The 14,558-nt window shown below is 35.0% G+C and overlaps 1 protein-coding gene across 4 annotated transcripts in view; it reads left to right on the plus strand.

Annotated features, from left to right (window-relative positions):
* LOC131154364 (protein PHYLLO, chloroplastic) overlaps positions 1-14,558 on the plus strand; it is a 150,926-nt gene that overhangs the window by 53,516 nt on the left and 82,852 nt on the right. For all 4 annotated transcript variants that reach the window (XM_058107076.1, XM_058107077.1, XM_058107079.1 and 1 more), the window contains 3 exons: positions 3,196-3,300; positions 3,372-3,566; positions 4,565-4,663. In XM_058107076.1, coding sequence (XP_057963059.1) covers positions 3,196-3,300; positions 3,372-3,566; positions 4,565-4,663 — 399 coding nt within the window. The remainder of the gene's footprint in view (positions 1-3,195; positions 3,301-3,371; positions 3,567-4,564; positions 4,664-14,558) is intronic.

Below are 14,558 nucleotides of genomic sequence, written 5' to 3' on the forward strand. Positions count from 1 at the left end.
TTGGTGTGTGTTGGCCTTGCTGGATCAGGGGTTGTTTGTCTAATGTGTGGTTTTTAGATTGTGAATGTTGAGCCTAAATATTGGTTTGGTACTTTGAGGGGTATTAGACAATGTGATCCATTATCCCCTTTTTTGTTTGTCCTTGTAGTATATGTTTGGTTAGAGGTCAAGAAGTGGGGAGAGAGGCTGTAGTGGTTTTGCATCTCTAGTTCGCTAATGACACCATCTTTTGTTTAGGCGATCATGGTCTTTCTCTTTGGAGAGTCTTGGGTATTCTTAATATATTCGAGAGGGTGTTCTGACCCTAAATTAATTTGAGGAAGAGTGGTTTAGCAACTATTAATGTGCCAATCAAGCATGTTAGGGAGCGGGCAAATGAAGTGGGGTGTGGTATACTGGATTGGCTTTTGACTTACTTAGGTGTCCCTTTGGGGGAGTCGCAGATTTTTGGAACCTGGTAGTGGAAAGGGTGACGAAGAGACTAGATGGTTAGAAGGTAGCCTTCATCTCTCTTAGGGTAGAATTACTTTGATTCAGTCTTGTCTTCCTAGCATCTCGTTATATTTCCTATTTGTGTATAAGATTCTAGTGGGGATTGCTAGTAGGCTTGAGAGGATTATAAGGGAGTTTGTGTGGTCCTGTGAGGAGAGTTGTAGGGACCATCTAGTGAGTTGGAATGAGGTTTGTAGATCTAAAAAAGAGGGGGTTTTGGATCTTGGCAAATTGGTGTCTAAAAACACTGCTCTTCTAGCTAAATGGCAATGGCACTTCCCTCTAGAAGAATCGTCTGTATGGTATAAGGTAATAAGCATGGTCTTAAATTTCCACCAAATTGTCGAAATTTCCGTCGAAATTTCCGATTTCCAATTTCCGTTACCCTTGAAATCAAAATGGCAGCCAATTTCCGTCTTGCATAATTTCCATCAAAATCTCAATGAATCATCTGAAATTTATCGAAATGTTGAAATTTTATCGAAACTTGTCAAAATTTTAACTATACAATGAAATTTCATCGAAATTCATATGAGAGATTTAGGAGTGAAGTGAAAATTTTATTTTAATTTATTTTATCGAAACAAAATATTATTACAAGTTCTTTTGAAATTATATGAAAAAATAAACTTACAGTAACATTTTATTTAACCATTCATGTCTAAATTATCATTATTTGTATAATAAATAATATTTAAATGATTTATGAATTTCATTTGTATTAACTGAATATGTTTAATGTACATTATCTCACAAATATGTTTGATACACATAAAAGTTTACAACTTTTCTACCTCATACAAAACATAGATGTATTTAATTTGTTATATATTAGTCCTAAAACTTATATTATTATGTTTGTTAACCATTTCTAAATTTTCACAAAAAAATTCATGCTTTACTATTGATTTCCGTTATTTTTTCAAATTGAAATCAAAATTGACATCGAAATCGAAATTTCCGTCGAAATTTCCATACTTTTGGAGCTTCGAAATTTGATTCGAAATCAAAATTCAAGACCTTGGTAATAAGAAGTAAGTTTGGGATGGATGAGAATGGGTGGGATACCAATGCTAATATGATGCTCTTTTGGGAGTCCATGGAGGTCCATTTCTGAGATGTATCCTTCTTTCACCCCTCACACTGAATTTGAGGTGGGGAGGGATTCTCATATTCATTTTTGGGAAGCCCCTTGGCTGGGAAATGCAACATTTTTCGCTTATTTCCCTTGTCTCTTTCATCTACTGAGAAAAATAAAGCCTTTTTTTTTTTGGTGACTTGAGCCGTCGTTTGGTTTCCTAGAATCTTCATTTTAGGATACCTCTCAAAGATAGGGAGATGATGGAATTGTCATCTTTGGTATCTTTATTGAGTGGGAGTAATCTTTCTTCGTGGAGGGACATTCATTCTTGATTTTTGGACCAGTCAAGGAGTGTTTTCTTGTAGATCATTTTTTGAATTTTTGATTCATTCCAACTCTTCTTTCCTGCTATAGTCTACTATTTGGAAGGCTAAGGTTCCCCTAAAATAAAGGCCTTCACTTGGCTGGTTGTGCTTGATAAGATAAATACTAATAACCTTGTTGCAAATTAGGAGACCTTTGAAGGCTCCCTCTCCCGACATATGTGAGCTCTATTACAAGAACTCTGAGACAGCTTCTCACCTTCTTTTGCAATGTGAATTTGCTTGGAGTATATTGAATATGCCTTTTAGTGTTATGGGAGAAAGCTGGGTTTGTCCTCCCTCGGTGGAAGACTTCTTAGAAATATCCTTCACAGGCTTTGGTAGAAGAAAGGATGGGGCAACTTTATGGAAGTGTGGTTTTTTCTCATTATTATGGGGTTTATCGATGGAATGTAGTGCTCGGATATTTTCTGGGAAAAAATTGAACCAGATTCTGGTTTGTGAAAAAATTAAGTACTTGGCCTCTCTGTGGTGTGTCGGTTATGGAGTTTTTGAAGAGGCAAGATTTCAGGAGTTTTAAAGAGATTGGAGGAACATGTGGCCTTGATAATCTCTTTTTCCTTGTTTTCTTTTTATGTTTTTTGTTTAGTCTTGGAGTGTTTCAGTTCGTCTTCAGACATGTCTCATTCTCCCTCTTGTAAATTCTTTATCTATTAATGATATCTTCTTTTGTTATCAAAAAAATAAATTTCTTTGTTTATCGTTTTTTTTTTTTTTTCATCTTATAACTTTATGCTAAATGTAGTTCGCCTCTAAGGGAAACCTCCACAACCATTTGCCCAAAATGCAGTATTTTTAGACACCAAATTGTAGAGACCAATTCCACTCCTCCTTAGAGCTACCCCATGCACAATGTCCCACCTAACCATATTATTTATCATGTGTGTTTTTTTTTTTTTTTCTTTCATTTTAACTTTTGATTTTTGGTTTTTTTTTTTTGGTTTTTTTTGCATCTATTCTTGTGAAGACTTCTGGTTGTACTCTTACAGTCTTACTCAATAATTCTTCTCTTTCTTAACATATTTATTCAGTTATCTCATTTTCTGTAATACCAATCTAAGAAGATTATTACTTTGTTTTGTCTATCATGCAGTATTTGCGTAGTCCATTTTTCTCTGATTCCTTGCCATAGAAGTTCTCAGTTTACAACTTAAAATTTTAAAACTTATACTTTAGAATTGTTTGAATGGAATAAATTTCATTGAAGGTTGTTCAAACTCTTGTCTTTTTTATGATCAGTTGGATTGTTCCAGAGTTTTGAGTTACAATGAGAAACACTATGCAAACATCAATACTGTGTGGGCATCACTAATAATTGAGGAATGCTGTCGACTTGGTTTGACGGTGAGTTTAAGCATTAACATTCTATTCTACATCAGGTGGGGTATATGTTCCTGATGTATTCTTCATTTTAGTATTTTTGTGTAGCTCCAGGATCAAGGTCCTCTCCCCTTGCTGTTGCTGCCTCCACACATCCACTTACAACTTGCATGTCATGCTTTGATGAGCGCTCACTTGCATTTCATGCCATTGGTTATGCGAGAGGATCTCATAAACCAGCAGTAGTGATTACGTCATCGGGCACTGCAGTCTCAAATCTTCTTCCTGCTGTAAGTTTTATTTTATGTTAATTTTATTTCTAATGTTATTTATCAGATGCAAATAAATAATCAAAATTCTTGTAGCTGATTTTCTTTGTTCATCCCCTTCTTTTATTGAACTAATAATTCTTAAGCTTGCATGAGCCTTTTTTATTCCCTTTATTCCCCCTTATTGTGAGAACAACCATGGCAACCTTGCCAGATATATATATTTATATATTATTGTAAAAGAAGAAGTATATTAATAGTGAAGAATATAGAATACAGGAGAATAATGAATCCTCCGAAAAAAAGAGAGAAAACAAAAACAAAACAATTAATTCAAAATAATGGACCAATCATGCTGAACTGAACATCTTCAAGACATAATCCCTTGAAACAAGAAGCAGCACCAGCCTGTAAAGATGCCAAATACCGAATCTTATCCCAAACAAAAACCCAATAAGTTTTCTTCCCCTTAAAAATGCAATTTTTCCTTTCCATTTATATACTCCACAACACAGCAAACAAACCACATCACCATAGAACAGCTTGGTAAATTATGATGGAAAGAGACAAAGGAAATGAGCGAAATTGAAGAGCTCGGTAAATTATGATGGGAAGGGGTTGAAAAGGGTTTTCTTTGCTTAACATTGTGTACTGTTATTTTGTTAAGGGGTTGACCACTGTTTTTTGTTTTTTCCTTTTTTCTTTTTCTTAGGGGGGTTTCTTGCTTTATTTGGTGGATTCCTGGTCTTCACACATTGTGTCTTCCATTCTATGTAGTATGGCTTCTATTTTTATCCAAAAAAAGAAAAAAGGAAAATGAGGACAAAGGTTCTCCTTGCCTGACACCCTTAGAAGCTGGTATTAAATTGCCGCTTATTTGTTTTCTTAGGTTCACAGTGTTAAGATCTCTCTGTCACGTCCTCCAAGATTAACTTTGAATGTTCATTGTATGTTGCTCATGATATAGTTTCTTAATTTCAATCATTTTATAATAATATCTGATAAGTTGTTGCATACAGGTTGTGGAGGCTAGTCAAGACTTTGTACCCATTTTGTTACTCACAGCGGATCGTCCTCCTGAGCTGCAGGAGGCTGGGGCAAACCAAGCAATTAATCAGGTTAATATATTAATTTTGTATAAAACTGTGTAGCTGGTGTTCGTTTTCCTTCTCTTTACCATATTATTTTCCTCATAATAACCTTCCATTTGAGAGATTGTGTTTTTTAATTATTATCTGGTGTCTTAGTGATTGTCCTTCACTGTCACTGACTGCTGACTGTAAACAATCAGTAAAGGATTTTGGGGTTAAACTTGTTTTAAGTGAAAAGAGATTTGTATTAAATTTTAGACTGCATTTATGTATAGCAGGGTAAACTGCATTTATATACAATGGGATTTGGAGAGACTAGAGTGGCTCTTTCTTGGAGTTCTTGTTCTATTTCTTTCTTTAACAATGCATTTTACTTTAAAGGGAGTAGAAAATACTTTGTAGACTACTTAAATTCTTCAGTTTTTGGCTACATCAAAACTATTTTGCATATCTTAAACTATACATTAAAGGGTGGCCCATGAATGCATTAACAGTATCAGTGATGCCTTTAATTCCTTTGCATATAAGCATTTAGAATGAAATTATCATCTAAATTAAAGTTGTTGGTAATTCCTTACATGTAGATTTCTTGACAAAGAGCCTTTCAATGACAATTTATTATAGCTGGAGCAGTACGTTCATGTGACTTTGAAGAGTAATAATCTTTTTTTTTTTTTATAGCAAAAAAAAAGAAAGAAAAGAAATTCATTGATAGGTTAAGAATATACAAACAGGAGAATAGGAGATCTCCTTAACATAACCATTGATAATCCTGATAAAAACAAAGAAGAAACACAAAAGCGAAGAGGAAAAAAAAAAAAAACAAAATGGAGGTACAATTCTTGAAAAACAGAGTGTTTCTTGGATTTGAATTTGTTAAGGTTTGATATACATTGTTGGCCCCACAGCCTAATAGCTTAGGCTTTAGGTAAAGTGATTGCTTAACATGGTATCAAAGCCATGGTTTCCAGGATGCCCCGGATTCTAGGTCTCTTGTCCTCATGTAATGTATGTTTGTTAAAAAAAATTATGAAGTTCCCAATATGTGTGCTATTCGTGTTTGTTTCTCTCCGTATGCAACTAGGCTGCATGTGCAGGGGAATGTTAAGGCTTAACAGACATTGTTGGTCCACAACCTAATAAGTTAAGCTTTTAGATAAAGTGGTTGCTTAACAAAGTTCTTTACCACAATCCAGAAGCTGTGGTTGTAGCATTGCAATTCCCGATGGTTCTTAGGTCTGTTACTTCCTTGAGCCTTTCCTTTCAAGTCTTCCCAAATATTTTTCCAAGCCAGCACCTTTACTGTCTTGTACACAGACGGTTGCAAGAATCCCTTTTGCGGTTTCTTCTTCAACAAGATGAACCTTCCAGTTGTGTTTTCCCTGAGTTAAAGCAAGGTAATATGATTGGGTTCCATAAAAATCATCACCCAAGGGTTTTTGATGTTTTGGTAAAGAGAAATGATCACAATTCTTTTTCTAGACAATGCCGTACCTCCTCTGAAAGGGAGATGAAGAAACAATGTCCTTTATTTCTTTTTGTGATGCACTAGGCTCTACCTCACCCTTCAAATGTGAACTGTTTCTTGTTAGTTGAGATTTTTTTTTTTGGTTTAAGCGATGGATGCTCAATGGTCTATTGTGGGTTAGGCCACACCAAAGGATGTAGTGGTCAGGATTGTCATTGTCACGACGAAGGACAACAAAGGTAGCAAGATATTGATTTTGAAGAGGTTTGAAAGAATAGAAGAGACTAAGGTTGTGAGAGAGGCGAAGATACAATGGTGAGGGGTTTCAGGGGTTGGGTTATCTAGTGTGGAATAGTGATTTAGGACTTAGTATTCTTGCAGATGAGACCATAGGGTGGGTGGGGGCAAGATCTTAAATTTCAATTTCGATTCAAATTTCGAAGCTCCAAAAGTTCGGAAATTTCGACGGAAATTTCGATTTCAATGTCAATTTCAATTTGAAAAAATAACGAAAATTAGTAGTAAAACATGAAATTCTTTGTGAAACTTTAGAAATGGTTAACAAACATAATAATATAATTTTTAGGACTAATATATTACAAATTAAAACTCCGCCTATGATGCACTTAATGCCCTAATTTTTTCACACACAGTCGGTCCCAAGCCTAGGTAAAGGAGGACAGTTGCGTTTGATAGCCAACGTAAAATTTGTCAGATCACTAGAAGACTCAGAACTTGAAGATGAAATGGACTGAACATGAGGTAAAGGCTCGGTGAGGACATTACCTGCAGGGTTTTTGGATTCTGGACAATATAAAGGATTGGAGGACCCTCTCTTTTGAGTTATCTCTACGTGAGTAGACAAAGTCAAATGGCGCCAACGCTGCGGTGTTATTTTTGTTTATTTTATTTATTTTATTTTTCTATTTCTCCTTTGTTAGTCATTATAGGATCATGAACATCATGAGATGGCATTGTAGGAGGACGTGCATTTTCAGTATCTTAAAAACTCGACTCACTTTCTCCTGGTATAAAAAGCTTGGGTTTTGAGGTTGAATAATCAAAGTTGGAGAAGGATCATTTTGCGAGTCTTCAGTTTGGAAAAAATCATGAAACACAGCCGAATCTTTGTTTTGGTTCCCCCCTTGAAGATGAGGCATGAAATAGGGATGTAATTCAAAGAATGTAACATCCATGCTAAAAAACATTTTTTTGGAAATAGGTTCAAAACATTTATAACCCTTTTGAGTGGAAGTGTAATCAACAAACACACATTTTGTGGCTCGGGGTTCAAGTTTTCCTCGATTATGACTATGAATATGAATAAAAGCAGTACAACCAAATATCTTTAGTGGTGATGAAGAACAAAGTTGATTTGTTGGATAAAACTTATGAAAAACATCAAAAGGTGTTTCAAAGCTTAAAAACTTATTAGGTGTTCTATTTATGAGATGTGTAGTAGTAAGAACAGCTTCACCCCAAAGATATTTAGGTACCTGATTGGTAAAAAGCAATGCCAGAGCTACTTCCAATAAGTGCTTGTTTTTTCTTTCAGCCAAACCATTTTTTTGCGTAGTGTCGACACGAGCTTTGATGAACAAATCCTTTTTCAAGAAAAAATTGGCCCAAAATATTTTTGAAATATTCTCGACCATTATCACTCCACGATATTTAAATATTTTTTTGAACTTGTGTTTGTACCATGGTGTAAAAGTTTTTGAAAATTGTTTCCACTTCAGATTTTTCCTTCATCAAATAAGCCCAACTTAATCTCGTGTGATCATCAATAAAGGTCACAAATCATTTTTTGCCAAAATACGTAGATGATCCACATGGGCCCCAGATATTACTATGAATCACAGTAAATGATGTAGTTGGTTTGTAAGGTTGGGTGGAAAAGGATGCATCATGATGTTTAGCAAACTGACACACATCATATTGAAATGAAGATGGACTTTTATTCCGAAATAAATTAGGAAACAAGTATTTTAAATATTGAAAACTAGGATGTCCTAACCTATAATGACATAACATGATATCATTATCTTTGAAAATAGAAACATAATTTAAGAAAGTACTTTGACATTGTCTACTCGAGTTAGGTCCATCATCAAAATAATAGAGTCCATCCTTTTCCTTCGCACTGCCAGTCATCCTCCCCATGGTCAATTCCTGAAGCTCACAATAAGAAGAGTGGAAATTAGCTTGACATTGATGATCAGAGGTAATTTTACCGATGGACAACAAATTTCAAGACAAATTGGGAACGTGGAGCACATCATGGAGAGTTAACAACGAAGTGAGTTTGATAGTTCCTATCCCGGCAATTACCGAGAGTGAACCATATGCAATTTTGACCTTTTATTGCCTGCACACGGACTATAGGATGAGAACAGTTTTGAGCAACCAGTCATGATCAGTTGCGCTAGAATCAATTATCCAAGAATGAACAGAGTTAGGAATAACACCAAAAACACAATAGAAAGAGAGTTACCCTTCTGTACCAAAGAACAAGACGAAGTTAAGGACAGTTTTGGAGATTGAAACAATTTGTACAGGTGCTCTAATTGCTCCTTGGAAAAAGGGACTGCATCCGAGTTGGTAGAAGGCTCCTGAGTCTCTTCAGCAGTGGCTTGGTAGGCGTGACTGTCACGTTTGGATTTTGACTTTCAATTTGCTAGTTTACCATGAAGCTTCCAACATGTCTCCTTCGCATGCCACAATTTTTTGCAATGCTCGCACCACGGTTTCTTATGCCCATCGTTGTCAAAATCAACACCTATTGACACAAGAGTAGAGCTCAGGTTCTAGGTTGAAACCAAGTTCAGTGTTGTGCAACATGATTTTTCTCCTTGACTCCTCACGTATAAATTCCGAAAAAACTTCCCGAGTAGAGGGCAATAGCTTTCTGTCGAGAATGCCACCTCAAACCTCGTCCAAACTCTGATTAAGGCTGGCTAAAAACATGTAAACCCTGTTGTTTTCCTCTCTCTTCTTGTGGCGAGCATGGTTGTTCAAATTCTCCCAAACATATTCATTACATTGATCAAGTTCCTGCCATAACGTTACCAATTCATTGTAATAAGTAGTAACATCGCGATCATTCTGCTTGGATCTCCTTTCAACTCAAATATTTGAGAAGAATTCTCCAGGTTCGAATAAAGATCTCAAACGGCCTCCCAGACATCTTTAGCAGTGGGGAGAAATAGGTGAGGTTTTCCAATGACAGGTTCCATGGAATTGATGAGCCAAGCAATAATAAGAGAATTTTTAGACTACCATGTTTTTAGATTAGGGTCAGCAGCAGCAGGTTTCGATATTTCGCCAGTCAAATGCCTCATTTTTCCTCTACCATTGATCGCCAATTTTACGGACTGAGCCCACTCGAGATAGTTGTGTCCATTGAGTTTTGTAACCGTGAGATAAAGGGCTGAATTCTGGGAATAGTAATCGGAAGATTCAGGCTTGGGAGGAATTGTTTCGGAAGTACCGGAAGAGCCTGTAGGATTTCTTTGGGCGCCGATCATCGCTGACTTATACGACATCATCAGAAGAAAGAACAAAATGGAAAAAGAGCACGAGGGTCTCATACCATGAAGGTTTTTTGAGAAGAATAATAACCATTCTTATTAAATTTCAAGAGACACGATTGCAAGATAAATAGTAGAGGAAGGCGCAAAATCAGCAGTTCTCTAGGCTAGAAAACAGGAAACGAAAACTACTAGAATCTGAAATAGTAATTTCAGATTTTATTTTCAAAAAATAAAATTTCCTAATTTATTCCCTAGAAATTTGTCACATCATATAGTTAAAATTTTGACAAGTTTCGCCAAAATTTCGGATGATTCGTTGAGATTTCAACGGAAATTATGCAAGACGGAAATCAACTGCTATTTTGATTTCGAGGGTGACGGAAATCGGAAATTTCGAAAATTTTGTGGAAATTTAAGATCATGGGTGGGGGTGACATTGACATATGAGGTTCGTGCAAAGCAGTTCATCGTGAGAGAGAGAGAATCATGTAGCAATTATCATCAATCTCACCATTCTACTCAATGTTTAGATTGTGTTTTTCCCATCAGAGCAACAATGAACTCTGTTTTTTTTTTTTTTTTTTTCCATGGCATCAAACTTTGGGGAAACACAATGTGGATGGTGGAGAATAAGGTTTTGTTCTAATACAATTGATGTACAACAATGAGGAGTAGGTGAAGAGGTAGACAAATGTTTCTGGCAGTCTGCAAAGCAGTTCATCATGAGAGAGAGAGAGAGAGAGAGAGAGAGAGAGAGAGAGAGAGAGAGATCTTATACAATTAATGTAAGACAGTGAGGAGAAAGAGAAGATTTAGAGAAATATTTCTGGCAGCCTGCGAAGCAGTCCATCATGACAGAGAGAGGGAGAGAGAGTTCTAATACAATTGGTGGGCAGTGAGGAGAAAGAGGAGGTAGAGAAATGTTTCTGACAGCCTGCGAAGCAGTATATGTTTATTTCTCCACCTCTTCTCTTTTCCTTGCTGTCGTACGTCAATTGGTATTAGAACAAACCCGGATTCTCCATCATCCCCGAATTTTGATTCCACAGGGGAAAAAAAGAGTTCATTGTTGCTGCAATGGGGGAAAAACAATATTAACCTTCAATAGAACAATGATATTTGCTACTTGATTATGTCAAGTTATTTTTATTTATTTATTTATTTTTTTAATACAGTAACCATGCTCTTAAATTTCCATGAAATTGTCGAAATTCCACTTTCTACGACCTTCAAAATCTAAATGGCAGTTCTGAAATTTCCATGAATCACCGAAATTTATCAAAATCTAGAAATTTGAGCAAAATTTGTTAAACTTTTAACTGTAGAATAAACTTTCCTAGAAATTCAAATTTGATATTTAAAAATCAGATTTAAATTTCTTGTTCACCGTACCTTTTTTATTCATTAGGAATGAAAATTATTACAAGAAGGATATAGATAGATTTCAGATTTTTGAAATTATGTGAAAAATTAAATTTTAGATATTAGCTACAGCATTTGTTTGACAGTTTATGTATGAATTAGTTGTATTTGTATAATAAATAATATTTAACTAATTTATCATTTCATTTTTATTAATTAAATTGTGTAATATGATTCTTATATTACAGCTATTGTGCCTTTTACAGCACATATCTATCCTTGATGTATGCTATTTATTTTACTTTAGTATATATCTTGCATTATTATGTCTATGAATAGTTTCATAAAAATAATTCCATGCAATATGCATTTCCATCATGTTTTAAAATTGAAATTGATGTCAAGGTCTTAAATTTCGATTTCAACTTAAATTTCAAAGCTCCAAAAGTACAGAAATTTCGACGAAAATTTTGTTTTTGATTTAAAAAAAAATGGAAATTAGTAGTAAAACATGGAATTCTTTGTGAAACTTTAGAAATGGTTAACAAACATAATAATATAAGTTTTAGGACTAATATATTACAAATTAAATACATCTATGTTTGTATGAGGTGGAAAAGTTGTAAAATAGTATCAGTATCAAACATATTTGTAAGATAATGTACATTAAACATATTCAGTTAATATAAATGAAATGAAAAAATCATTTAAATATTATTTATTATACAAATAATGATAATTAAGACATGAATGATTAAATAAAATGTTACTGTAAGTTCATTTTTTCATATAATTTTAGAAGCACTTGTAATAATCTTTTGTTTCGATAAAATAAATAAAATAAATAAAGATAGAAATTTCACTTCACTCCTAAATTTCTCATTTGAATTCTGATGAAATTTCATTAAATAGTTAAAATTTCGACAAGTTTCGCTAAAATTTTGAGATTTCGATAAATTTTGGATGATTTGTTGAGATTTCGATAGAAATTGTGCAAGACGGGAATCGACTACCGTTTCGATTTCGAGGGTGATGGAAATCGGAAATTTCGATGGAAGTTTTGACAATTTTGTGGAAATTTAAGACCATGATTGACGTAAAAATTTCCATTGGAATTTTTGTTTTTTTGAAGCCTCAAAATTTTAATCAAAATTGAAATTTAAGACCTTGAGAATAGTTTTGGGGTTTTTCTAGCTTTGCTATTGTTAGTTCTTTTTATTTTGGTGAAGTGTATTTGAAAGGCTGGGATTCTTTTAAAATTTAAGGTTTTTATTTGGTGGATGATTTTGAATTGGTTAAATACCAATGATTCTTTGCAGAGGGCTGGGCCCATAAGGCTGTCACCTGATGTGAGTGTTGTGTAAGCAGGGTTGTGAGATGATTGCTTATCTTTTTCTACGTCTCTCTTATGTTTAGATGTTGTGGAATTTGCTTTTTCCGTTGGTGAGTGTGTTAGGTCTGGCCAAATACCGTGGATGGGTTGTTTCTCCTGAAATTTTGAGTTTTGGGTCAAGGGAAGATTGCCTTCATTTTGTTTTCTGTGTCCATGGAAGACAGAAGGAAATCATGTTTCCTCACACCTCTCTGTGCTTTCCCTCTATGGTCATGAGCATCTGCTGGCTTTGATTTCTTTGCCTTCTTTTCTAAGATTGTTGTTATATGAGTTAAGGCTTTGCTGGGTATTGTGTACATACTGCTAGCTTCATTTTGCAGTAATCTGTATCATAGGAAAATTTGTTGCGCCCATCTCTGTCCTTCTCTCATTTTTATGATCCTGATTGTCTGCTGGTTTTGATTCCTTTCCCTTCCTTTATTAAGATTCTTGTTAGACAGGCTTTGCTAGCTGTTGTGCATTTCCCGTTTGCTGGCTTCTGAGCATAACAACTTTAAGCTTTAAGTCAAGTGGTTTCTTAAAATGGTGTTAGAACCATGGTTGCCAGATTGTGCTTGGATCTATGCTTGTTGCTTGTGTTTACCTTCTATTTGTCAGCCTAATTAGGTGTTGTTATTCTCTTAGTGGGTGTCTTTTTGGTAAGTCATACTTGCTTACTTTCCACTTGCGATGGGTTATGGTTTGATGTACATTCATACATGGGTAGCCACAACCGAGCAGGTTAAGGTCTTTGGTGGTCCTCAGACCAATGCATGTTTCTTATGTTTACCTTCTATTAATTATCCTAGTTAGGTGTTGTCATTCTCTTAATTGGTTTTTTTTTGGTAATTTGTACGTGCTCACCTCTTCACTTGTGATGAGCTGTATGTGAAGGAGTTTTAAGGTTTGATGTATTTTTGAAGTTGACAACCTAGAACGTTAAGGTTTTAGATCAAGTGGTGACAACAGTGCATTTGTTGATGGAGGCGGTGAGAAAAACAGGTACCAGTGTGATCCCTGCACTTCTCTTCTTCCAGTCATTCAAGTTTTAAAATGTATTTTTAACTACATGGACACCTTATAGTAATGCCTATATTTGCCAGGGCCTAGGGACACTTTCCCTGGTCCCAGGCAGGGGCCATAAGTGAGGGGATAATGTGCAATGCAACCTCTCTGCCGACTTTTATTACACTGCTGGTATGGTAGCACTATGTCTTTAGAAATTGGGGGCAGAGTGTTGAATTTCATATTTAATTCAGTGTAACATTCCTTCAAATGTCAAATTTGGTTTGAAATACTAATATATGATATCTGGGATCCTTAACTATAATTTGGCCCTAATATATGGTTTAACCAGGATGGGCGATGCCAAGAGTGGGCACAACTACTAGGCCAGAGATATCCCCACTAGAAAATGTAACCTAATGAGTACATGACGATAAATTCTTACATTTAGAATTTAAAGTCATTAAACCTGGTGTGCTCCTGTTTACTTTGTTTAGTTGGTTTCTTTTTGTTTGCTTTTCTTACTATATTTTAAACCAACTTATATCCCAAAGGTCAATGCTGTCTTCTGTGTCCTTCCAGTTCTACACTTCAACTTACCATTTAACTTTGAGGGATAACTCTGAAGTTCTGCTTGGAGCTGTGTATTGTTGGCCTAACAGGCCTAATCTCTTTTTGATAATGACTAACCAAGGCATCTGATTGTGCTTTCAAGTATATTTATAGGTATTTCAATAGAAAAGCAAAATGAAAGATGAATAGTGGAAAGCCATGAAGAATACTAGCATATCAAAGATGGCTATTGAAGTAAAGCTTGGATGAAGATCAAGCTTAAGGATATAAAGACCTAGTTAGTTTATAATGAGTACTGTAAACTAGGTTTCATGTAAGTACTTTTCAATTGGTCTTTGTTTATGAAGCTCTTAGGTTAATTACTTGGACCTAGATACCTTTGAAAATACTTGGAAAATATTTTTATAAGGTCAAAAGTTATTTCAAAAAGGTTAAAATTATTTTTGGAATGAAAAGCCCCAAAACAGGATTCTCCAAATTCCCTTGTTTTTTCTGTAGCTGTCTTGACGTGTGATTTTCTCTATCTATATCTTCTTATTTTCAAAAAGTCTTCAACACTAAAGTTGTGGTATGTTTTCTTCGATTTCTATTGATACCAAGATCTCCTTA

This window comes from Malania oleifera, chromosome 4, assembly GCF_029873635.1.
Source record: "Malania oleifera isolate guangnan ecotype guangnan chromosome 4, ASM2987363v1, whole genome shotgun sequence".
Lineage (NCBI taxonomy): Eukaryota > Viridiplantae > Streptophyta > Magnoliopsida > Santalales > Ximeniaceae > Malania > Malania oleifera.